The 27,384-nt window shown below is 35.7% G+C and overlaps 2 protein-coding genes and 1 pseudogene across 51 annotated transcripts in view; 2 read left to right on the top strand and 1 right to left on the bottom strand.

The window, feature by feature from the left end:
- Positions 1-7,523: 7,523 nt before the first annotated feature.
- On the top strand, positions 7,524-10,465 carry LOC113237824 (annotated as a pseudogene).
- On the bottom strand, positions 10,132-23,286 carry LOC113237823 (liver carboxylesterase 2-like). Its single transcript, XM_026474506.1, has 12 exons — positions 23,262-23,286; positions 19,925-20,118; positions 19,779-19,843; positions 19,378-19,515; positions 19,016-19,297; positions 18,854-18,923; positions 18,561-18,710; positions 18,001-18,225; positions 15,147-15,284; positions 14,050-14,365; positions 11,157-13,397; positions 10,132-10,643 (listed from the first exon to the last, which is right to left on the bottom strand). Exons 2-11 carry the CDS (start codon positions 20,061-20,063, stop codon positions 13,109-13,111), a joined length of 1,812 nt encoding a protein of 603 aa, XP_026330291.1. The 5' UTR covers positions 20,064-20,118; positions 23,262-23,286; the 3' UTR covers positions 10,132-10,643; positions 11,157-13,108.
- A 2,353-nt stretch (positions 23,287-25,639) lies between these two features.
- The window catches only part of LOC113237741 (modifier of mdg4), a 563,531-nt gene continuing 561,786 nt past the window's right edge, over positions 25,640-27,384 (top strand). For 21 of the 50 annotated variants that reach the window (XM_026474360.1, XM_026474359.1, XM_026474352.1 and 18 more), the window contains exons 1-4: positions 25,645-25,770; positions 25,851-26,085; positions 26,165-26,722; positions 26,805-26,879. In XM_026474360.1, coding sequence (XP_026330145.1) covers positions 25,875-26,085; positions 26,165-26,722; positions 26,805-26,879 — 844 coding nt within the window. In that variant the 5' untranslated portion in view covers positions 25,645-25,770; positions 25,851-25,874. Of the gene's footprint in view, positions 25,771-25,850; positions 26,086-26,164; positions 26,723-26,804; positions 26,880-27,384 lie in introns of all 50 variants that reach the window. The other 29 variants (XM_026474337.1, XM_026474341.1, XM_026474343.1 and 26 more) reach the window with 6 other exon arrangements.

Raw genomic sequence — 27,384 nt, 5'->3', positions numbered from 1 at the left:
AAAAAACAGGTGAACTATCAACGCAGACAGTTCCTAGTTCGTACTGAACTAAAAAGAACGATGAACTATTAAAACCGTGCAAGACGAACTAGTTCATGTCGATCAGTGTAGAAATATATTCCTAATAGTTCGTAGTTCATGAACTATACAAGCCTACTGTATTTCGACAGTAGGACGCGGTGACACTCGATGTAAAAATGAAAGAAGGCGGTTTCATTTTTGCTTCAGCTGGAAAGAATTATAATCATTGTGGCATATAATTTGAATAATCACAAGAAAGATAAATAGGTAGTTGTATTAAAGGAGTTCGGGATTATATTTTTTTTATAATTTTGTTAAAGTCACCATTTTATAGAAAAAAATGTCTCGTCAATTTAGCGAGAACAAAACACTTAGGTATTTGTTGATCTGCGAATTGATGACGCTTAACCTCAATTCACATATGGAAGGGTAAAAAATGTAAAGAGCGCCATAAGACAAAGGTAAAACAAAAAGTAAATTGTATTTATAATAATTTGTAATTTGCTGGTTAATAATTGGTACAATGAATTCAATCGAAACTTTCCTGAGTTATGGAAAACATCAGAAGATACCATAAAGGAGATTCAAATCCCCCTGACTTAACACATCTTAATTATCCCATTCATCCGGCTCGAAAATCTAAATAGAAGTTACATCTTTTTCATTATTTTAAAGTTAACAATATTATATAAAGGAATGAAACTATTTTTCCGGATTTAAATCGCGTATATTTGTTTGCCCGAAACGTCGGTTTGTTTTGACCATGGGACCAGGTCAACCGTGACCATGGGACCTGTAAAGGGCCCGAAACGTCGGTTTGTTTGAAAAAACAAATATACGCGATTTAAATCCGGAAAAATAGTTTCATTCCTATGTATAACAATCGCGAAAACCTAAGAACTCAATATTATATATAACTTCGAAATGTAGCGGCAATTTCGTAGAACTTATACTACTTAATTATAATAAAAATGACGTAGTGTGTATGTATCCAGAAACACATCTTCTCAAAAATCCGGGGCATGAATTGGAGCAACAGTCCCAGTTGTACATGCACTGAAACAAGAAAATAAGATGTTTACATGTTTTGTTTATCTTTTACCTGAAAAAATAAATGTTGTCTATGTAAAGATATACAATTATACTAATCTTTTGGCGTTCGTTGTTATATTATTTACAAACGCAATTAATTTGCCTCTTTACAATTATTGAGTGTAAATATATATAACACTGACACATATCCATTGGTTATTCCCAACAAGACCGGATTTAAAGTGTGAGCGCTTTTAGAGTTTTTAGTGCGTCTTCTGCACAGACATATCTAGATAGACGCCGCAAATGTACGTACTTCGCGTGCCCAAAGTAAGTGAAATTACTTTTCTAATTTTTTTAATTCTGAAGTGTTGCCGCTGCTACACTTCAGAACGCGCTCGACCGTTATCGTATTGTATTAACAGTTAATGTATTGTGCAAAAAGATTAAATAAATAAATAATTTATCTTAAAAACAATAATTTTGGTTTTGTACGAATTTCGAGAAAACAAATATGTAACCTAGAGGATGCCTCACGTTCGTAATACATTGCGGCTTTTACTTGGAGCGATATATTTGTGATCCTTTGTTAATACGCCATAAATATCGAACAAACGCACTTTTGTATAATGCATTCAGTTTCGTGGTACGGCCGCTTGCACATTTCCAATGTCAAATGAAATTGAAAATTTATCAAATTTATTTAGGGATGTATACGGTAGGCAACACTGTTCTCGATTCTGATCGATTTTGAAAACAAAGGGACGAAAATTGTTATGAGTTATGCAATATTATTTCATAACTCTTTTATTATAACGTTTAACAACGATTCGTTTTTTTTTCAGTTTTGTAGTACCTATCTATTATCAGTAGTATCTGTAATTTCGATAATTTTTGCAGACTCGAATGTCCGAATATGGTGAGCAAATAATTACTTACATCGCCGGATATGTAGTATGAGTAATACAAAAAATATATAATGCAAAGAATTAACAGTGCGCTGTCTTTAACAAAAACCTGGAGTTGGTCATACGTATGAGATCGTTGCGTTTGTGGACGAAGGTGGTCTAATTTATCCCACCTTAGATGCTATCCAAATAAAATATGCAGAGTTAGAAATCCGAGAAATAATAAACAAATCACAAAAATTTCACACGAGGCCGTCATTACGTAAACCACTTCTGATTAATAAGATTTTACCATATTTTGTCAGCAGTAACATTTTCATTTGTCTTGCCATTCATCAATTACCAACAGAAAACCATCTAGTAAAATTAATTAAGGCAGTCACAACTTCATGCATTAACGTGCTTTTTCATTATTTAAGTTAATCGATAATATATTCTATTACAAAAAGATGTTATATAACAAGCTCATTTTATTGGAATGACAATATTTGAAGTCGATTAAAAATGAAAGTCTTAATTTTTTTAAGTAATCAACATTTTTTAAAAACAAGTAAAATAAACGACTTAATTATTTTATTCTAGTATTTTTCTTCTAAGTATATTAATAGTACGAGTACTACAAGTACTCGTTATCAAATACTTGAACAAAAATTATTCTATTTAGAATCGATTAATTGAATGGAATACGCGTGTTTACGTGTATTCCGTTCAATCGATCGATTAAGGCTCAACTCACATTGGCGCCCAGTCGAAGCGTCGCGACGCGTCATGCTTTTCGCCTAAAGCATATTCATCTATATTTTCCAGTTATTAAGGTACAAATTTGTGTTTTGCAAATATGGAATCGAGCGGCGACGTGCGTCGTCGCGCGTCGCCGCGTCACTTCGGCGCCGTGAAGCGTCAGACGCCGACCAAACTGTGATCCCGGCGCGGCGCACTAATGCGAGCGTCGCCTGGCGTCGTCCCGCATCGACGCGTGTCGCCTGTCGGTGGAGTTGAAAAACAGGACGCGACGCGACGCGACGCTTCGACTCTGCGCCAGTGTGAGTTGAGCCTTAGAGCGAGCGGAAGGAGATTTCCATCACTAAATAGATCTTGTGACGTCATAATGGGTATAAAAAGTTGTGACTCGCTTGGTTTTCATACAAATTGCAGTACTTGCGGCGTCTATCTAGATATATGTCTGTGGCTGTGGTCTCCTGACGTTATACACTCCCTTAATTTTAATATTTGCAATAGTTGTAATTGAATATGGATTTTTTTTAATTCGAACTCAAAAACAAAGTTAATACTTACAAATTCTCCAACGACAGCACATTTCTTGACTTCATTAACGTGATCCAGGCTTTGCATTTGTAATAGATTGTCCCCATCATTGCTAGATTCACTTAGTAGTATCATAAACTCGTCGTCGTGCTGTGAGTTGTCAGCTACCACACGAATTGCTTCAGATTTAAGAAGGCGACTGTTCACATTTACTCCAATAAACAGAAAACAGACGAACAATATTAAGGACAATCTCGCCATTTTTACTGGTTTTTCGTCTATGTCAAGTTTAACACTAATTCGTTAGGGCAATTACCGCTTGTTATAGTCTCCAGCAAGGCACGATGTCGACAAGTGACTTTAACTATAATGATTACACACCTGCATATACTTATAATCATCGGGTAACAACTTCAAACTGTAAACAAAACTCACAGGGCGATTCAATATCGTCCATACAACCACACTCTGAGAAAGCAGATACGTAAATGGCCTTGCAATCTTTTAATTATATTAAATATCTGAACTGTAAGAAAAACGCTTTTTGTAACTGATAACTGGACACACTAGGGAGTCAACACTTTCAACGTCACGGAATCTCATTAAGCCTGCGAGTACAAGTGTAACGATTATGTTAGGATTAGACGGTTTGAATAAATCCTGTATTTTTGGCAGTCATTTAATAACATTTCGATGATTTTACAGGTCCAGAGAATGGCAAGGACGAAAAAAACACAAATAAAGAAAAATTAGCAAAAGATCGACTACGTAATAACTTGAATAGATGAAAATAAAGAATAATACAGCATTTATAAGAAAAAGATTTTTTTTAAAAGAGGATAAGCAAAAATAACAATACAGAGCATACAAATTATGAGTACAAGAGCTCGGAGAGAATAAAGACGAAAATGGCACGAAAACAGTAGTAAATATTATGATTATTTTAAACGTCTTTATTAAAATATAAAAAAATAAGGGAATTACAAAATGATCTTTTTCTAAATTTGTAATTTTTTTTTTTTTTTTTTTATACCTGACAGGCAAATGACTCCACTCCACCTGATGTTAAGTGGAAAGTGGTATCCAAACGCGAAGGAACCTAGTGCAGCGATGGAATCCTCACTGCACTAGCCGCCTCCACCCTGCCTGCCACTAAAGTTAATCGTTACTGAGACTGACTCACGTTTACGAACATTTAAATACGTATTTGTATGATGTTTCATTATGTAAATAGAAAAAATACAGAATGACAGAAGACAGAATCATTATAAAAAAAGAAAAGTAGTGGAAACAAAAAAAAAGTATGATGCAAAAGTCTAACGTCCAAGATCTAGAAAAATACGCGACGAATCGGCATTTTTTACTTGGCACCATTATAATTACTTTAAAATCCAATTTCGACTTCATAGGTCAGTAGTTTTGTTCTAAAGTACAGTAAAATCATCAAAGTAGGTAGAGAGTAGAAAGTAGAAAAGTAGTAAAATCAAATCCGAAATTCGAAATAAAGATTAATTCTTATTTGATGGTTTCAACAACACTACGTTGCTCCTTGTAGCTATATCTATATATATATGGAACACCTTTTTCCGACAATTGGCATCAGCCGTACGTACATTTCCAGTTACGTACGTTTCACGTGATCACCGTTAGCCACACTAACATTAAGTTACATTGCGGCGGAATGGAATGGAACGGAAGCGTCAATTTCGCCTCGCTGTGCGAGATGGCGCGCGCGGTCATTGAAATGCTCAAGCTGTGTATTGAAGGTGTAGTATTTCGCCGACGTTTGACGTCACATTGCGTCTGCCTTCACGCTACTTCTCCGGCATTCGCAAGACGTCGCCGACGGCAGCAGCGGAATCTCGCGAATGCGCGAGCATTTTCGAGAAAGCGCGAGAATTCCGCGGAAGACGCGCGTCATTATTTTTGGCTCGTATCAAGTTTGTACGTTACACAATATTTGACCATAAAGTTCATTACGCTATATAGAATATATTACACATATTACATTCGATATTATACATATTACGCTATACAAAAATACGCTTCCATTCCGTTCCGTCGCAATATAAATTGAGCCTTAGAAATGTGTTATCTAGTTTTAGTAGATATTTAACGGATTGTTTTTAGCATATGCTGCGCATTTTCTCTCCATTGTCCTATAGTTCTTCCAATATATCTCCTTACTAAATAGTGTTATGTACGTATGTTTAGATGTACGGTAAACCATAATCCGATACTTTTATTCAGTCAGACAGTTTACTCAGATAAACCTAATTTAGGAACTACAATACCCATACATGCATATTAGTCGTCACAGATATGTACCTAGTAAAAAAAAAGAATTATTATTATAACCATGTACTGTAAAGAGCGTATCTATAATAACTGACAAGTCAAAAACAAGAAGAAATGTTAATTTCTTCTACACCTTAGAATAATAACGCATAGAATGATAGTTTCATAAAAAACGAACTGTCACAAGTGAGGCAAAAATCAAATTCATGTAGGCGTAAGCAACTTGTATTTACGCTTGTCGGCACGCACACAAATATACAAATAATGATGCCATGGAATAACATTTCCCTCAAAAGTGGGGAAATTGTATCTTGCTTAACTCATCGTTAAGTTAGAGGTGCCTACAGATCTGCTCGATTTTGTCGATCGTTACTGTCGATCAGGTGCCTACAGATATGTTCGATTTTGTCGATCGTTACTGTTGATCGACAACGTCAAGTGACAGGAATTTTCAAAAATTTATTTTTGGTAATCCTTATGGAAATGGCATTTATATCTGAATACACGAAGGCGGACACGACTTTTCTCATTTCTAAATCCAAGATGGCGGACACGTCTTTTCAAATAAATGCAATATGGGAATCGTTTTCGAGGTATTCGAGGTGCTCATCACGAATATGGCATTTATTTCTAAATCCAAGATGGCGGACACGACTTTTGAAATAAATGCAATATGGGTATCATTTTCGAGGTATTTGGAGGTGCTCATTACGAATATGGCACTCATTTCTAAATCCAAGATGGCGGGCACGATTTTCGTATAATGGCAAGTTGGGGATCATTTTCGAGGTATTTGGGGGTGCTCATTAGGAATATAGCTCTTATTTCTAAATCCTAGATGGCGGACATGACTTTTCAAATAATAGCAAGTTGGGTGTTGTTTTCGAGGTATTTGGGGGTGCTCATTGAGAACATGGCACTAATTTCTAAATCCAAGATGGCGGGCATGATTTTTCGAATAATGCCAAGTTGGGTGTCGTTTTCAAGGTATTAGGGGCTGCTCTTTCCGAATATAGCACATATTTCTAAATCCAAGATGGCAAAGAATTAGAAGAAGAATAATTAGAAGTCTTGTCCCCCATCTTGTATTCAGATATACATGCCATTTCCTTATGGTTTACCAAAAATACATTTTTGAAATTTGTTGTCAACCATCTTGGATTTAGAAATTAATGCTACATTCGTAATAAGCACTCTAAAACTCCTCGAAAACGTCTATAATTCTCAATCGTTACTGTCGATCGACAATGTCGAGCAAATCTGTAGGCACCTTATTAAATACTACCCAATTCTTATTTAACTCATATATGAACAAAAACCTACAAGCGAGTTTAAGTGCGACTATCGAATTTGAATATATAAATAGCCTGATATTATCTGTGGGTATGTTTACATGAAAAGTACACGATAACAATTAAGAACCTGAACCTGAAAGTTATTTATACACGATTTTGGAGAACTGACGATGACTTTTTAGTCAGAGTTAGTTTTCTGAAATAATTTTAGTTAAGAACTTTTAAGTCTGGGCAAGACAATTTTTTTAAATGAGTGTATGATGAACAAGAATAATGATTTTTCACATGAAACTAATGAAGGCAAATACTAAATATATTTCGTAAAAATAGCTAACGTAAATTCTCTACAATGTTGTTGCGGCGGTGTACATTTGTAGAAATTTTGCAACTGTCGCGATATTGCCTATTCTCAAAAAATTTCGTAATATAATTATTTTGAAACAGAATAGCAAAATGGGGAGAAAAAACCCGTTACTTCGCAACATTTTCGTATCTTGTTGCAACGAAATTAATTTTCTGTTTTAGTGAATATTTATATAAAAATACAAGATGAAACGCGTAATTTCCTTGTGGAATGTGATGTTAGTGTCTATTTTATATTTGTCTGATCTATTTTTAAACCCAATTACCGCACAATTCGTCATTTTCAGCAAAAATTTTTGAGCAACTTGACCTTGAGCACTGACAGCCCGCTCGCTCGTGTAAGCCCATAGGGCGTCCTACAATTTGCCTCACTTAACATGTGCGGGCTAGGTTTCTATGCGTTATTATTCTAAGTTCTACACCATAATTTAACTACAAAGTGGTCACTTGTTATCTAGTGTTTTAAAAAGTGTTTTCTTCTTTGTAGACAGTCTCAATCATATTGGTGTAGGCCTCCTTCAGTTTCTGCCATTTCTCTCGGTTCTGTGCCACCTGTATCCAATTCAACCCCGCCACTTTCTCATGTCATCCTTCCAAAGCATCTGCGGTCTCCCTCTGGGACGTTTTTCACCCCAAGGTCGTCATTCGAGGGCCGCTTTACACCAGTCTACTACACTGTAAGTGAATCCTCAATAAAAATAATGAAAAATACGTGGGTACTTTCGATAGAATCACTCTCTCCTTAAAACATCCAAAGTGACACATAGCCTTGATAGTTATGCGTTAGCATCTAATAGTCTGTGGTTATAATTATGTAGGCACTAACTTCAGATGGCACCAATATTTTTTGTCTATGAACAAACCCCATTGGGCTTGAGCTTGAAGAAAGTGCATTTAGCATTAGCTGTCTATGAAACATATCTGACACAAACGTGCGCAAGACTTGCTGCGGCTCACCTCACTATCGCCATGGACCAACTTCCCTTTCTTCAAGTGTGTTATGACGTTGGAAGCTATTGACTTCGACTTCTCAAAATATTGTAGGGTAAGTAAAATTTGGTTATATGTATACTTCTAAAATTATTTAAGTTGCTTCTTTTGTTGCAGGTATGTTGTCAATTCTTAAGTAAAATTATCACTAGTCAAAGCAGAATAAAAAATCAAACCGTGGATGGTATGGTACCTGCAACTAGGTAAGCGGCCATTTTTAATATCCGTACCTGAGGTACCTGGGGGCCTACTATGAGCTCTTAGAGCAACTGTATTAAGCCTGTTAGTTGGATTGCCTGTCGAATTCGTACTATAACCTCACAAAAACTATTCACTGTCCATGTAGGTTACGTTCCCCATTCGAAATCCGTTCACCTTTTCCTTCATAGCAAAATCGTATCCTGACGTGCCATTTGCACATGCAAATGGCGGTCCCATCTGCAAAAATTAGCAATTCAAAAAAGTTACTCCGTGACTTACTTTTTTTATTTTGTTACATTTTTAAGAAATTTCGTTTAAGTTGATTATAATATGTTTAATAAATTTTCAGTTTCTTAATTATTTGTTATCTTTATAGGATATATATGTGTATGTATATAGCCAATTGTCTATAAATAAATACTATTAACTATTGAGCGTTTTTTGAAAATTTTGGTTCGAGTTCCCAATCTTTAAAGTATTGTCGATAAATTATTGGCATGGATGTTATTGCAATTTAAACGGAATTTTAGTCATTTTAATAATATTATTGACTTCGCGAAAATAGTAATATAACTTTTAAATAGTGCCAAATTTAACTTTAATGCAACCAATGAAAATGTACGAATACAAGATACGTTCCAATTATGTTTATCAAATTGCAGTCACCGTATTAATTTCATAGATAATGACTAAATATGACATGTAATTTTGTCGTACGACAAATTGTAAAGTACGATTGAAAAGTTGCCGATATTGCAAAACAACGCATTATGTATAATCATTGTATAATCAATAATAAAATTAATAAAAAATATAATTATTCTCGTTTCGAACACAATCGGTTAATAGTGCTTGAACGCTCCCAGGATAGTACATCTGTCTATTTCTTTCATATGAATTAGTATGTCTTTCCATCTCGCTCTTGTCAGATGTCAGCCAGCCAGCCAGAGACAATAATTAACGTTTAAAAAGTAAAAATCATCCTGACATGCCATACTCTTTCAACTTTGTGTGATTCGCTCTGGGCCTTTTGGAGGGAAACGTGTCGTTTTCATTTTGACTTTCAATTATTTTGCGAAATCTAGTTTAAAGTGGAATAGGATAGTGCTATTGTGCCTTAATCGAAGATTAAAACGCGAAGTTATACGAATCTCGAACTAAAATACCCGTATCTGCCCGTTCTGAGGAATCCCGAGCCAATCCAAGCACGCCGCCTCAAATTGCCTATCCCCTTTGTGGCGGCCATATTTACAGAAACATAATTAAACGAAGACATGGCTCAAAAGACTTAATAATGTACCAAGACTTGGCTGTATGGTGTAAAACCTTTGCCTTTTCCTTTATGGAAAGAAGAAAAAAAAATCAACTTTGTGTAGGTCATACGAATATAAGCAATTCAGTTTCACCACGTCAAGTGAATTGCATGGAACTTGGTTGGCTGCTTATAAGCTCATAGTAGGCCCCCTGTATTTCGACTGTAGGACACGGTGACACTCGACATAAAATGAAAGGCGTTTTAATTTCTGCTTCCGCTGGAAAGAATTCCAATCGTTGTAGCATATAATTTTAGTAATTACAAGAGAGATAAATAGGTAGTTGTACTAAAGGAGTTCAGGATTATATTTTTTGAATAATTTTGTAAAAGTAATTTTTGTATTTATATTTTCACCATTTTATAGAAAAAATAGTCTCGTCAATCAGGTCAACCAACAAAATACTTTTATTTCTGTGTTTGAAGAATTACTATTTATATAATTACATCTTTATTTAGTCAGCTTTGCGTCAGTATTCTTTGCTTAGTCATTGCTATAATATTTAGCGAGAACAAAGCATTTATTTGTTGATCCGCGAATTGGTGACGCTATAATAAGAAGCGCCATAAGAAAAGGTAAGAGAAAAAGAATATTGTGCTTATTTATAGTAATTTGTAATTTGCAGGTTCATAATTGGTACAATGAATTCAATCGAAACTATCCTGAGTTATGGAAGACATCAGAAGATGCTATGAAGGAGATTCAACACTTCGGTGTCAATCCCCCTGACCTAACACATCATAGACATACCATTCATCCGGATCGAAAATCTAAATAGACGTTATATATTTTTCATTATTTTAAGATTAACATTATATAAAACTTCGAAATGTAACGGTAATTTCGTAGAACAATACTACTTAATTATAATAAAGATGACGTAATATGTATCCAGAAACACATCTTTTCAAAAATCCGAGGCATAAATTGGAGCAACAGTCCGAGTTATTCATACACTGAAACAAAAAAATAAGATGTATATATGTTTTGTTTATCTTTTACCTAAAAAAATAAATGTTGTCTGTGTAAAGAGAATCAAATTATACGATTCGCTCTGGACCTTTTGGAGGGAAAAATGTCGTTTTTATTTTGACTTTCAATTATTGTGTGAAATCTAGTTTAAAGTGGAATAGGATAGTGCTATTATGCCTTAATCGAAGATTAAAACGCGATTAAACTTCGTGTTTGGGTTGATGGCTTTGCCAAAGCCTTAATAAATTTAAAAAAAAATCAAATTATACTAATATTTTGGCGTTCTCACATTATTTACAAACGCAACGTTCCTGCCTGTTTACAATTATTGAGTGTAATTATATATACCTAACACTAACACATATCCATTGGTTATTCCCAACAAGACCGGATTTAAAGTTTGAGCGCTCTTATGAGTTTTTCTTAATATTTGCAATTGCTTTAATTGAATATGGATTTTTTATCAATACGAACTCAAAAACAAAGCTAATACTTACAAATTCTCCAACGACAGCACATTTCTTGACTTCATCAACGTGATCCAGGCTTTGCATTTGTAATAGATTGTCCCCATCATTGCTAGATTCACTTAGTAGTATCATAAGCTCGTCGTCGTGCTGTGAGTTGTCAGCTACCACACGAATTGCTTCAGATTTAAGAAGGCGACTGTTCACATTTACTCCAATAAACAGAAAACAGACGAACAATACTAAGAACAATCTCGCCATTTTTACTGGTTTTTCGTCTATGTCAAGTTTAACACTAATTCGTTAGGGCAATTACCGCTTGTTATAGTCTCCAGCAAGGCACGATGTCGACAAGTGATTTTAACTATAATGGTTACACACCTGTATGTACTTATAATCATCGGGTAACAACTTCAAACTGTAAACAAAACTCACAGGGCGATTCAATATCGTCCATACAACCACACTCTGAGAAAGCAGATACATAAATGGCCTTGCAATCTTTTAATTATATTAAAAACCTGAACTGTGAGGAAAACGCTTTTTATAACCGATAACTGGACACACTAGGGAGTCAACACATTCAACGTCACGGAATCTCATTATGCTGTTTAAAAAACGCTTTGGGTAACATGTAATAAAGGCAGTCCGCACGGAAGCGAAAGCCGCATTGTCCTTTTCGGCCCTATTACATGTACATAAGCTTTTTCTAACGGGCTCAAGTCGACATCGCTTTAATAACTATAGATATAATTTAGTCCAAATTAACGTATATTAAAGGTCAATGTATATTACTGATAAAATGTGCGTATAGATGGAAGATGTGTAAATCGGTACATAATTCTGTAATCAGTACATTTAACTTTGGTATGAAATGTTAGATGACACATTTTGTTAATAAAAACTAAAAATACATTATAAGCACATATTTACCTATACTATGTGCTTTTATTATAGGTTATATCAGCTCGTACACGACCCTGTGACTCCTATCGACTATTCTTTTAGGTATATATTTTCGAGTAGGTATGTGCAACATGTCATTAAACTTTGTAAGATTGAAGTACCTGCATGTACGTACGTTATCTACACGGACTATGGTTATCTATACTGATACACCACCACTGTACTAGCCTAAATACAAATTGCAAATATACAAATTAGGTGTATCCATTTTGATGCCAACCAAATACAAACACTTAAACAATAACGTGTGAATTTGTGCTATATAATATTAATGAATTATTCCATTCGAGTATGAGTCGCAACGAAACATTAAAAAACTGTATCACGTAAACAAAATATAGATAATTAAAGAAACAGCTTATAAGTACGCAAACAAGTGCCTACATTTTTTTATTCATTCATTTAAAATAAAAGTAAAGCAAGATGTTCATTGTTCATGAATGACTAATGTATCTTAGTCATCAGCAATGGTCGGAAAAAGATGTTCCACATTACATACATAGATACATACAGCTACAAGGATCGACATAGAATTGTCAAAACTACCAAATATTAATTAATTGATTTTTTCGAATTCCGGATTTCCGGAAATGGTTTTACTGCTTCGGACAAAACTACTAACCTAAATAGTCGAAGTTGGATTTTAAAGTAATTCTAATGCACTAAATGTGCATTAGAATTGTGGTTAGTTAATGTGGTTAGTATAACCTGCAAGTGCCAGCGTGCGTACGAGTCCGCGAGTGCGCACTCACAGGGGTGCCTGTGAGTGTCTGCGAGGTACTCACACGCACTCGCAGGTACTCACACGCACTCGGAGTGGATTTCGGAGTATTTATAATGATTATTGTGACTTTAATTTAAATGTAAAAAGGATTAATTAATATTTGATGGTTTTAACAACACTACGTCGCTCCTTGTTGCTATATCTATACATGTATCTATTTGTGTATGTGGAACACCTTTTCCAACCACTGGCATCAGTCAGCGTATTACATTAGTCATTAATGTATTACGAATTACAGTCCACCAAAGAGTGATCCCAAACCACCACCACCACTTGATTTGGAGTTTGATGGGGTTTTGGTAACCTGCACTACATGTTTTACAGATTCTGTTGTTTGAGAGGTTTTACCGAGACCAACCAGCCCACCAACTAAAGGCATATTGTTCAAAGGCAAATTCGGAGTAGTCACTTGCAAAGGCAACGGCAACTTAGATATATCTAACACCTTTGCAATAAGATTCTTACACAATGCGTCTGTTATCCTTTCTGCCATATTACCCCATAGGCCCATTTGGCAGAACCTAAAATAAATAAATCATTTACAACAGTTATCTACACACTACTCGGTTTCCACTCGATAGGCACCCTAACTCTGACTTAGGAAGTTGTAATAAAAGTAAGGGAGTTAGGGTCCCTAATCTTTGCGATTTTTATAATATACAAGTTAATAAGAACGGCGCCGCAACTAGGGGCCACGCCCACCCTTGATGTAGGGCCCTTGAAATTGAATAGTACAATAAGCGTACAAGCTGTTTACAGTACGAGAGAGTATAAATGGTACATTCACGCAAAGTACATTCTGACTACATAGAACTGCAAAATACTATTTATACAATGGTAGTTGCAAATCAGTCGAGCCTATTGCAGGTACCCAAATTACTGTTCGACTGCATTCGATGCAATTGCGACAAAATCGAAATACAGCTCGTGTGGCTACGTACTTAGGAACTGGATTATCTAGTCCGTAAATATTTATTTAAGGACTTTAATGTATAAGCGTGTACCTGCATCAGATAACTCCAACTCGTATTGATTTGGTACATTCACAATTCCAAAAGTAATTCTAGGAATTAGAATACCTAGGCACTTATATAATGATTATGCAAAAGGCTCGTTTAAATTTTTCACCACAAAATAAAACTGCTGACGCAAGAATTAAAATATTTGACTCACCTAAACTTCTTATCCAGTGTAACATCTTCCTTAATTTTAATAAATTGCTCATTGTCTTTGGAGAAAGGAAGCACCCCGAACAGTTTTGTTTTGTTGTTTTTTTCATCCATGGGTTTAAGATTATGTGCAAAATTTGATATTATGTCCAAGAAATTCTCTCTAACACGACTATCGGTGCTAGACACTTTCTGTACTATTGGTTTACCATCAGCATCAAGTGGTTGGAATATGTACGCTAGTTCATCTCCATGTGATGGCCCTTTGGAAACTTGAGCGTTTCGTCCTTTAATGCTACTGTTCTTGCTATTTGTATCATCTGGAAATTATCATTTTTTTTCAATTATTAGTCATCACCTCGTACATTGACACAGGATCAGTGCACAAGGCCTATCCAATTGCAAATAGGTGTTCGACAGGGATACGTAATTTCTCTCTCCGAAACTAATCACCACTGCTTTGGAAGATGTATTCAAGTTACTGGACTGAAAAGGCCTCGGAGTCAAAATCAATATCGAGTTCATCACTCATTTTCGATTTGCTGACTATAACGTGGTCATGGCAGAATCATTGAAAGAGCTTGGCATCATGCTTAGTCACCTCAATGTAGTTTTCCATCAGGTAGATTTAAAAATTTACCTGGACAAGACGACTTACGTCGAATGACCATGTCGTACCCACCCCTATAACAGTGGGAACCTTTACTCTCGAAGAAGTTGACGAGTAAGTATTATAAATGAGAATATACATGTACATTGGTTTTATTCAGTATTCAATTGCCCAATTTTGAGTTACGACAGTATTTTGTTTCGTGTGCGATATGTTAGCCCTAGAATGAGATAAATTCACATTCTTCAATACAACAGGCTTCGTTACAGGTGTAACTAGGTAGCTACTTTAAAAAATCAAGAATATTATGAATGCTGAGTCTTTGAAATACTTTCAATAAACAGATAAGTAGATATCCAAATACGCGCAAAATAAGCTCCTTGACGTCGAGTTGCGGACGCCAGCCCGTTGCACCATCCCATACCGTTACCTTTGCATTTTAGCAAGTTCCAACATTTGAAACCAAGTAATGATATTCTTTATTTACTAACCCGCTAGTGGGTCGCCGGGCAAGAAATACGATCCTTTGCTTAGGTTACCCACATGCTCGAAGCTGTACAGGTAAGCTGGGCTACCAGAACTCCACGCTTTCACACTCTCGTACGCAGGAAAGTTGAACAGCGCGTCTCCTGTAATTTCATATATTGCTCATTAGTAACATACATATATGTGTATTTGAAATATATACACCAGCGCAATCTATGTACTATATCACTACACACATTGAAACCAACGAAAATGCCTCTTTTTAAGAAACAATAAAAATATAACCTCTTACATTTTTTCAAATTTAAACTTACTACATTCCAAAATTTTAACGACACTTCCCGGCAGTTGAGATTTTCGTGTAGTGGCGGTATTGATTTCAACGTGCTATGTTGCGTATTTGCAAAATACTCATGGTCACAAATTGTTCATCTTTTGTCTGCAGACATGGGTAGTAGCGAAAAACCCAACAGCTAAGCGCTGATAATTATGGAAAGTCTCCTTCTAACTTTTTAAATAATACATTTTGAAGTGCAAGTTACAATGCAAGGAACGAAATTTATATGTAATTTTGAACTCAATTTTGAGCATTATATGCACATAAATTCAATTCAAATTCAAATATGTGTATCTTTATTTAAAAGGTAAGCAAATCACACTTGAAATCGTCGCATTGATTAAACTCTACAACTAATTTGTAAGGCAGACTACCTCGAGAAGAAATTCTTGGGGTTGCACTTTGTATATTTAAAAACATTTGTGCAAATTTGTTATATTTACAATATTTATTTTAAATATCATAGATCGAGCCAACCTGAAATAACTAATCCGGTCACTACCTACCATGGATTTTTGTGGTCCAAGTATATAGGAGCTGTAAGATCATTGAAAACTGTATAATAATAACACGCTTGTGCACTAAGTCCGATTCGCATCCGAAAAAACAAATATCGCTTGTACATCTCAGATTATTTTTTCCATCCTCTAAGATCTTAGAGGTAAAACATTGAGTATATGACCAGAATTAGAGACAAATCAGTTGTTGGCGCTGCACTATTCCAGCTTTCTAATTTGTGATTTCAGTGCAGGCGAGAATTGATATTTAAAAGTGATATCAGTACCATTTGACTAATGAGTTGCCAGGGATGGATGGCCCTTATTTCGTCTCTATTTCTGGTTATATATATTCGATGAGATAATATGACACTTCGGACACCTGTAACATTTCGGACCATCATTTTTCGGATTCGGAACTAGCGGGCTACTCTCGATCTCCGTCCGACATCCGTCCGAAACAATTACTGTCAAATAAGTAATATTCGACAAAATAAAAAGACAAGTATCCAGTATGAAGCTTCATTCGCATCACGCTTCTTTTCATTTGGTCAAGTATTGCTTACTTGGCAGTAATTGTTTCGGACGGATGTCGGACGGAGATCGAGAGTAGACCCCCTGATACGAGTCGGACACGTAGTGCGCAAACGCTCTTACAATGAAGTTTTTTTTCTTCTTATTAAACTTTCAATTTTAGAAAAGAATACGCACTGTACCTAGATCTTTAGGTGTGGCCCACTATAATGTAAAATTAATTTCAATGCAGTACAAACAGCAAGGCACATATACTATTCATAATAATATGGTATTACATAAAATATGTGTATATATATATATATATATATATAGGTATATCGTACAGTATAGTCAACAAACGCTTTAACTACCTGGCCCTGTTTGGGCTGTTTGGGGAGCGCACTGCAGCGTTCGGCTTTGGGTTTAAAAAGGGTCGTATATAGAGGCACCCTCGTGGGGTGCAGACAGAGGGGTGCCCAAGGCTAAAGTAGTTGTAATAATAAAATTATTTTGCAGCTGCAAAATAGTTTTATAAAAAAAGTAAAAAGAGAAACTTCTCTACACTAGCAATTTTTGGTTGAATGTTGCTCTAAGGTTTTTACTAATGTTGTTTAGCAATAGTTTGGTACTTTTTGTTAGATATTATTATTCCTATACATTTCTACATACACGTAAGTTGTTTATTGGCCCTGAAATTGTGACTGTTTTTATTTTTTATTTTATTTTATGAAGTTTTAGATTTATGAACATTAGCGATTAAGACGTTCATTGATGCTGATGACAAATCTGAGATAAACATGAAGTGCAGTATATTAAAGGGGCTAAGCAAGACAACAACAACTCCGCGATATTTATACCTAAATATTACACATACAAATTATGGTACTTAGAGAGAAAAGAGAGTCAACCAAGAACATGCAGATAGTTGCAGAAATTAATTAATCTAATCAATTATACCTTTTAGGACAAAATAATGATCCTTGCTGATGTAATTATGGGGAATATACATTAGACTAAAATTATAAAAAAACATCCGTGTAATGGTAACCTTTCAGTGCAAAATTAGCTAAGTATATATCACAGAATAATAAACGAGTTCTGACAAATAATTACTGTTGATTCATATCAGTTAGAATAATGAAATCTGTTCTTCAGAAACCTTAACACGGCAAGCGTGGCTATAAAATAGAACGTGTTACTAGTAAAAATATCAACAATGTTGTCCCTAATAATAGGTAATTTGTAATTTTACTATGACACACTTGACTATATACATACATCACCAAGCGTCAATAAGGGCACTGTAAATGGCACGAAAAATATAGATGTGGCACTGTTCGTAACTAGGTTTGAAATAACATAGATTTAATTAAGGTAATTTTACATTTGGAAAGATGTTATGGATTTCTTTTTAGTAAATGGATATTATTGAAAACAATCCCAAAACACTGCACGGAAATTTGGGCTTATGTGTAGTATATTCCCGTATGTTTTTTCAAGAATTCTCACCTGTAGCTTCAGCGATTACCGAAAGTCCATCAACAGTATTGAAAGTAGTGTCAAACAAGGCCTGGTAGTAATCAGGGAGAGGCAAGACCTGTGTCAGGGAAGACGTTGCTATGGGCACCAGGCCTTGAACGCCCTCGATCGTACCTCGAAGACCTCCTATCAGGTCCTTCTTTATGAAGTCTTTGACTGTGGTCAGCTGTTTTGTTAGAAATTCAGAGTACTTTCCTGTAAATATAAATACTGGTTTTGGTAATTTAAAAACTTCACATTTACGTAATATAATAATTATGTTATAATATCTGTGCTAAATTATACCCAAAAACATTTAATGGTATATAGACAGAAAACGTCAAACAAGTTTCCTAGAGGACCCGTTGCCAATTTAGTAAATATGTAAAACATTTGTACACTCACCTAAGTACTGAATTGGTATATACTCACGGTAGGTACAAACTTACCTAATTATTTATGGAACAAATCATTAATGAAGTTTATGTCGTAATTCATTTGCTAAACGTACATTTCGTACCAAAATTCTCTGGAATTTAAAACGTGGTTACCAAAAACAGCACGTGAAGTTTCTGCGGAGTTCACACCAGTCAAAAATGGACTCTGCTGACGCTTCTTTTTCAACGACTCCGTTGGTTGCTCCGACACCATAGGAGGCAGACCCCGGCCATCATGTTCACCTTCCACTCGTGCTCCAGCTCCTAAAGAATTTAGTTGGAAAACGTTCAACAAACAGAAAGGTTTAAATGGCTTATAGCATAAGAATGAAAAATACCCTCGAAAATTATACCCGAATCATAGTTCAGACAATGTGATGGTAATACCTCCTAGGTTGTCCACATACCTGAACGTTGGGAGATGTCATTTAAGAATTTAACAGTATCGACATTGTCCATATCCATGTTCAAATCCGCCTGGAATATAAAAAAAATGATATCAACTTTTCAAAATCTTTTACTTAGAAGAAAAAAGTCTTGAAACTTGAACAATGTATATTGTATTCAACCTGAACAATTTTCTCTGCTGGCATCTTTCTCAGGCAGTTAACTAAACGTTCAACTGGTTTTTCAGGGCAATTAGTCCTTTTGGCTAGTTCTGTCGCGTATTTAGCAGGATCCTGTCGCACTGCTCCTGGTGATAATGGAGTACCGGACAAAGCAGCTACTCCTTTCGCGCTTCTACCTTCGCTTGACAACGCCATGAGGGAAGCAGCGCTCCCACCTGAACCTTGCCCCATCACCACGATACGGGATGTATCGCCGCCAAAAAACTGAATGTAGTCTTCAATCTATAAACATGTTAAACACCTTAGTGGTTAGACATAGTGAGGAATGCTAGTAGATACATATAAACAGCTGAAATTCTTACCCAAGCCATAACAGCCCGTAAATCAAAGAGTCCGGCATTCCCTGAAGCATCCCTCTCTGCAGAGCTAAAATAACCCAGCGACCCCAACCGGTACTGCGCTGTCACCAATATGGTATCTTTCTGTGCGAGATGTTGACCCTGAAATGCACATAAGGAAGTTAAGTAGACCATAATCACATGTGGCTAAAGTTCAACAAGACGTTGAACTTTAGCCACATGTGATTATGGTCTATATCACTTCTCATGTAGATGGAGGATTAAAGAAAATTAAATTGTACGAAGTTTTTGAAATAGTATCTCGTTTACTGCAGGTTCGTAGCCTCGGTTTCATTATTTATACACTCAGCTGAATGTCTACGGTATTTAATTCTATTTTGTATATGTATATTTTGTACACTTACTCCATACGGAGACGTGGATCCTCTACGGTAGTTACCTCCATGTATGAAGAAAACAACAGGTGAACCTGGATATAGAAAAGGCATCGATAACTCACATGGCTTCGGACCAATATAAACCGGTTACGTTTTTACTACCGAAACTTTACCTCTTTCCTCGCCAGGAAGTGTCGGGGCGAAGATATTAAGACATAGGCAGTCTTCGTGACCAATAATCCTGTTAGGGTTGTAAGGATCAGGTTGTGGACATGGTGCGCAGGAACGATTAGCGGTTATGTCGCCCATCATCAGTTGTCTCACAGGTCTTTGGAACCTACGGGGACCTAAAGGTGGTTCCGCATATCTAGAATATAATACATTATCCACGTTGAATCATTCATCACTATTAACTCAAATCTTTACCGTAGTAATCATAGTTAATCTTTGTAAAATATTATGTATATATTTCGTTTAAGACCTTAACATTTATCTACCACTCACAAGGTTCGTCGACCATTGCATTTTATGACTACACAAAGTAAACTAAGAACACCGTTGGTAGAAGGCAACTTCACCTTATCCCGAAGAAACTATAGTATCCAAGTCGATTGTCTTTAATTCCTTCGATGCGAGCTCCGAAACCATGTTTCTGTACGAAGACTACCGCCGCATCAGGTTCAGGAGGAGCTGCGGGATCTCCGCCCACCACCGCAGCTGCCGGCTTCGCTAACAGGCACGCAACCAAACACCACCACGAAAACATCGCAACTATTATAAAATCCCCTATCTGTATCCCGGAAACACATCCCACATAGTCTGCTACTGAGTAGGCACCTAAACCTCATCTTTTGATAAATAAAATTCTCTTGAAATATTTTTTCGGTAGCTTTGTCAAATTTCTGCAAATGTAGTTAAAAACTTATTTGTCAGTATAGAGTTCTTAGGTTTTCGCGATTGTTACACATAAGAAATAAAACTATATTTTCGGATCTAAATCGCGTAGGTATACTTATTTGTTGCCTACTCGGAAACGTCGGTTTGTTTGAAAAAACAAATATACGCGATTTAAATCCGAAAAAATATTTTTTTTTACATTTGTTTGTTCAGGTATCCTCTGCTCAGCTTCAGCTCTTCAGATTTGCAGATATATTTTGTAGTGCTGAAGCTACAAAAAAGATTTGAACCATGTTAATCTCCTGGTTGATTCCGTTTAAGTGAACTAACGTTAACTTACTGTTAGGTCCATTTCATTACGTTGCTACTTGAATATAGGCCATTTATATATTGAGATCATATCGTTACAGATCACTATCCTGCATGAATTCTAAGATTGCTTAAGATATATAATATAATATGCTTTTTTTTACAAGAAACATCTTTAGTTTGAAAGTGAATGTATCGTTTATTTTAAATTTTCGAATTGTTAGAAATTTTGTTAATTTGAATCGATTTGTAATAAGGACCTTTTCTATATATCTCTAAAATCGGTTCTCGGAGGATTAGTTTGTCTTTGCGTCGTGCAATATTGTTGAATTGAAGATTAAGATTATTTCTTTCAAATATGACAGTTTTTTGAATAAATATTTTTTTTTATAATAAAAATGCCCCATAGTAACATACACTGAGTCTGAGTTTAAACATTATCAGAAATTGTCGGTTGGTCCCCGGTGGCCCCTTAAGGCAACGGTTACAAAACATTAGACAAGGATATTAGACAAGCTCACATTCCTATATTCCATTCGTTTATTGCTGCTAGACCTGGGGGGACTAATCGCCACATCCCTACTTATATCACAGTATTACAATTATACTCTAATCGGTATGGGGGGTCTACCTTCCGTTCTGTGTCCGACATCAGGGCGAGAAACAATTACTGTCAAATAAGTAACACTTGATCAAATCAAAAGATAATTTCAAGTATGAAGCTGTTAATTTGGTCGAATATTACTTATTTGACAGTAATTGTTCCGGACGAATGTCAGACGAAGAACGGAAGGTAGACCCCCATACCGATTAGAGTATAATTGTAGTACTGTGATATAAGTAGGGATGTGGCAATTAGTCAGATTAATATCTAAGATTTTGCTTTGTATGGAGACCCAGACATAAGTATATAAATAACTAGTTACCATTTTACCCAGCAGTTCTTTAATAGAATACATTAACAAATTTTCATTGTATATTATTATTATAACATAGTAATAAACTCCCGGACACATAATTCGAGCCAACTCGCATGTTTGTCGTAAAGGTATAGAATACAAAAATATAAGAGAGATGTTATCATCGAAGAAAAAGACGTTTAGTATACTAGTTTCAAAATTGCTTAATAGTTTTTGATCAATCAAGCATTGCTTACGCTTAGGGCACTTATTACTGAAAACGCGTGATGGCTCGAATTATGTGTCCGGAAGTGTATAATAATCCATTGAAATTTAGGGACTACTTTCAATAGTCGGGTATTGAGCAACAAAGGACAGGCTGGTTTGTTGTATTAACTGATGGCGTTTTACAACGATGTCTATCTATGTATTGTCATTTTATATGTTTTTCCTGACACTATAGCTTATATAGAATGACATTACTAAATCCCGTCGCGTAACTGTGACTTTTTGCTGGTAGATTTGTAAATAAGAGATGGATGACACACCGTACGGTAGGCACACGAGCACGAGTTTATGTATACATTTCAGTGTAATTACTACTGACATTGCAAAACTAGTAGCGCACCGTGAACTCGTTTGTACAGGAATAAATTTGTCGTATTTTTCACATTTTTCAGTACGCAATGAGTCTTACTTACTTTGTGATTGTTTGGGAGAGCCTTCATTTAAACATTTAAATCATTGACTTACAAATAAAATTTAAATAATTAGATTATTAGCAACGATATTTATGTAGGTATAGCGTATATTATTAGCAATCAATGTGTTAGCAAAAACTATTGTTTAATCTATTATTTACTTTAAAATGCTTATCACGATTTACAATAATTACTAAACAAAAATTAGTTGTCGATTTCGTTAGGATGAGGAATTTTGAAAAAAAGATGACAACACGGTGACGGCGAAAGCCATCAGACGGGTTCGTGTTATTAAAAATTAAAAATAAAAGAAATATTAAGAGCCTGCAGTGATTATTCCTTGGTTCTTTCCTATACCGAATCGATTGGGTAAGCTAACAAATGTAACGATTGGGAGCTGGGAGCCCATTAATTCTTAGGGTCTCGAACACAGACCACTCTAATACTGTGGTCTCGAACTTGCCTTGAGTAAAGAGTTGACCACAGACACTATCTCTGTGGAGTTGACCCTAATCCGCCTTTACATTAAATAAATGTCGTGAGCGTCGGAACAAAACTGATAACTCACGATTTATGACTTTTTATGTGGATTTATCGGTTTTTGTTCCGACGCTCCAGTGCATAGATATCGTTGTCCACATTTCTGTTTCATCCACATAACTAACTTACGATAAATTTGCAAATGTAACTAGTTAATGCCTTACCCACACCGCCTCTCAAGCAGAGATCGTGGGGTCGAATCTGGGTTCGCACAGGCCTCTGAATTTCTCAGAATTTATGTGCGAAATATAATTTGAAATTTATAATGAGTTTGTCGTTTCGGTGAAGGAAAACATCGTCGGTCTCACTGCACGTCGAAGAAGGTTCACAATCCTCGGAAAACGTGTGAAGTCCCCAAGCTGCATTGGGTTAGCGTGGCGAACTTTGGCCCAAAACTTCACCTGAGAGGAGACCCGTGTCCAGCAGTGGAACTAGGGAATGCAATCCGGATAATCCGTAATTTAAAAAAATCCAGACTTTCTAAGATTTTCACTACACTTTAAAATTCGTATTTGAAAATCGAATCCGGATTTCTTTAAATATTTTTTTGATTTGCGCTTCCGCAAACGCAAACAGAATTTTGGAATATTGTACAACAGAATCCGCAGCAATTAAATTTTTATTTCAGAGAAAAAATGTTAGGTTATTTCTAAACACTTATACATATGTTTGATTTTTTTTACATTTTATTGACAGTTACGTAGTGATGTATTTGTTAAACTTTTTTGTTCTTGTATTTTTTCTATGTTATTGAATTTTGAAATATTTAATGGCTAGTGTTTTATTTGTAAGTCAATGTCTAGTGTTTAGTAATTTTGACCCATATTATTTACGAAGATTGATTTTTAGACTAGGATTGTCTCATGATAGGCAAAATCTATGCGCAATTTCGAAGAACAAGCAGGTTTCTTCCGCCGTGGCCTCTCCACCCCCGGCCATCTGTTTTCTGAGTTTAACACGTGGTCATCGAAAAAAGCCATGAGCACCATTCTATCTTCACAGCTCTACACCACCAAGAAGTAGCCCCAAATTACATCCAACTCATAAGCAATATTTAACTGCCTCCGTGGCCGAACGGTTACCATGCAGGGGTCCCAGGTTCGATTCCCGGGCCGGGAGAAATATTTGTATGGCCTACATTTTATTTGTCTCGTGAGTTTGGGTGTAATTTGTGGTATGTGTGTGTGTCCATGGCACCCGCGACACAGGGTTTCCCTAGTGCGGGGCTATGCCGAGTGTGTGCGTTATTATTATTAATATTTGTTTTCCGAAAAACCTAAAAAAATCCGGGTTATGCGGATTCTCTGTGAAATCTATCTTCGAAATCCGGATTTTAAATATGATACGGATTTGCATTCCCTAAGTGGGACGTATAAAATGGATTGATGATGAGAAGTTGCAAAATTACAAGTCGGAACTAGTTCCAATTCCTTGAATTAAGGTACTTACTACCTACCTACCTATAATTATAATAACATTGAAATTCCCCCATAGAGTTCTGGCTCAACTTATTTACAAATATCAAAGCGAAACGATAAGTCGAGAAGTTACAGAATACATTAGTACTTATACCTAGGTTGGTAATAAAAGGTAATAAGTTTCTTAGATAATATATTTTACGGAAGCAACTCACAAGTGTAGATGGCCTTACCTTTTGGTAGTTTAAACATACACTATTTTTTCAAATCGGTTATGATAAGATTTAAATTCAAAAACACAATCGTGGAAACTACAAAAAGCTGGCAACACCAAAATAAAAAGTGCTCATGCAATTTTGTTTCGTATTCCTATCATATAAAGTTTAAAACTGTATAAGGAATAATCATACTCTCCAAACGTATTGCTATTTCGTTTTCGTAGCGTTGGATGATGGCACAAGATTTGATATTTACTTGTAGTCAGGAATTGAAAAAATGGTACTATTTTATGAAAAGAATGTAATTGTTTTGCTATCAACGTTTATTTCGTAGGGTTTAAAGTCAAAATAACGTTAATTATACCATATTGAATTAATCTTTTATTATTTATATTTCATGACTAGTCCTTAGTTGGTCAGGAGTAATAAATTTAGGTTTACAAGAAATAATTATTACTTACAAAATCTATGCTGTGGAGTGTCGTTTTTAGTAAGAAAAAGTTATTGGCATACCGATATTAAACATCCAGGGAGTATTTTAACAGCTCTCTTTCAGAGATTTTATAGGGAACGATAGTATTATAAACAATACAAACTACTACAAACTTGATACATATCGGTTTGTTTCTCTTCAGCCAATATTTTATTTTCTTCCATGACTTGACATGTCCGTGTACAACGCAGCAGATTCCATGTTTTTGTAGTAAAATTTTAAAACAATAAATGTGTCTTAACAAGCCTTGAAATTATATTTAAAAGTTGTGGAAAAAATAGTAAATATTTTATAAAAATAAATATTCTAGAAAGTACTTATATTTTACGAGAAAATAAATTATTTTTGCTTTATGTAGATTGGTCGAAACATGGTATCCCTGTGACGCCACACACCACGTTACATTTGCGTCATCATATCGTGAACAGCGCTCAAACGGGAAGGACGTGAAATGATTATACGGTGTGCTCATTAGAAACATTTTATTATTTTTTTTCTCAATGTTTCTAATATCGGAATCATAAAGTACAAAAGTATAGGATAGGTAAGTTTTATTATAACGTTATGTTTGGCATGCATATTTTTACTATCCAAACAAGACTAATAAAGATTTTTTGCTTTCAGGTCCTTCGTGAAATCGCCGCCATCATGGCGTCGGACGAACAATTTTCATTATGTTGGAACAATTTCCACGCGAACATGTCAGCAGGCTTTCACGGCCTGCTGTCGCGTGGGGATTTGGTAGATGTAACGTTGGCTGCCGAAGGCAGATTATTACAGGCGCATAAATTAGTACTATCAGTATGTTCTCCCTATTTTCAAGAGATGTTCAAATTAAATCCAACACAGCATCCAATAGGTAATAAGCAATTTTTCACAACTAATTTCTTTACACAACTTGGGTTGTTTTGTGCTAATGAGTTTTGTTTTTGTTTCAGTATTTTTAAAAGATGTTAGTCATTCAGCCTTACGAGACTTGTTACAATTCATGTACCAAGGAGAAGTTAATGTTAAACAAGAAGAATTAGCGTCATTTATTAGTACCGCGGAACAGCTCCAGGTTAAAGGTCTAACTGGAAATCAAAATGAAGAAAGTTCCACGCCATCCAAACCAAAGCCGACCGCGAGGCCAGGCCCGCGATCGTCGCAAAACCGGCAATCTGTTATGACTAAAATAGAGACTGATTTAGATACTAAGCCCTCCTCAACTCCAGTAGCTGTTAAGAGACCAAATAGGCCATCAATAGCATCAAATAATTCGTCATCTTCACAAAGTGGACCTGCGAAACGAAAATGTGTAGATCCTTTAGAAGCCGGACCATCTGGATCAGCAAAAGAGGAATTTGTAACCATTCCTGACGAAGATGAAAACAACGCAGTGGCACCGAAAATGGAACCAGAATTTGTTAACGAAAGTATGTGGGATGACGATGAAGATGGTACAAATAACGATGAAACAAATTTTGGCGAAGATGACTCTAATATGGATATGACTGGTAAGAATGTGCTTCATTTGCGTACCTTCCACTGGGACGCTGGGGTGCCCTTGACAAAGATTAAGTTCAATTATTTTCGCAGGATTTGATGGCTCTACAACTGGAGATGGTAATATATCTGGTGGAGGCGAAGGCGGGGCTGTAGGGGATGCACAAGGTAGGTTTTTAACTCCTTATCTTGGACAACTTTTATCTCCGATGAAAGTTGTCCAAATATAACGCTGTGAAGCGTTTTTACTAATATAGAATGAAATTTGTAAGTTAGATTAGTTGTAGTATAGAAGCATAGTAAATTGGTAGTTAATGTTCTTGCCTGTTCCAGGAGCAAAGGTCAAGTTTCATTTGAAAGTTCATGAAACTTGATTTTTCGGGTAAAAAGGTACTTGTTTTGAAGGTTGGTAAGGTAGTCTGTTTTGTAAGTGGTATTATGGGTAGTATGGATCAGTCACAAATGGTGTTATGGTAATTTCAAACCAGAAATGTCCCGATTTGTTGTAATGTGGTAATGTAACCTGCAACGTGATTTTCTTCAATGGTAACCATTTGCTACTTAAAGCAAGGTAATTCACCTGGCGTTAATAAGTTTGTATCACCAGAGCAAAATAATCGTTACTACGGGACCGGTTTCAAAAGTATGATTTCTAGTAAAGTATGAATTTTTC

This window comes from Hyposmocoma kahamanoa, unplaced genomic scaffold, assembly GCF_003589595.1.
Source record: "Hyposmocoma kahamanoa isolate Upper Pololo Valley unplaced genomic scaffold, ASM358959v1 94, whole genome shotgun sequence".
Taxonomy (NCBI): Eukaryota; Metazoa; Arthropoda; class Insecta; order Lepidoptera; family Cosmopterigidae; genus Hyposmocoma; species Hyposmocoma kahamanoa.
The sequence above is the reverse complement of the archived record's forward strand: the minus strand, read 5'-3'. Positions and strand labels throughout refer to the sequence as shown.

Excerpts from the sequence above, each read along its gene's own strand:
- LOC113237823 (XM_026474506.1), bottom strand. The coding sequence starts at position 20,063 with ATGATGGGCGACATAACCGCTAATCGTTCCTGCGCACCATGTCCACAA. Across the intron at positions 19,516-19,778 it reads GATCCACGTCTCCGTATGGA|GGTCAACATCTCGCACAGAA; the intron begins GTAAGTGTACAA and ends TGTGCATTTCAG. Across the intron at positions 14,366-15,146 it reads GCCCGGCGACCCACTAGCGG|ATGATACAAATAGCAAGAAC; the intron begins GTTAGTAAATAA and ends GATAATTTCCAG.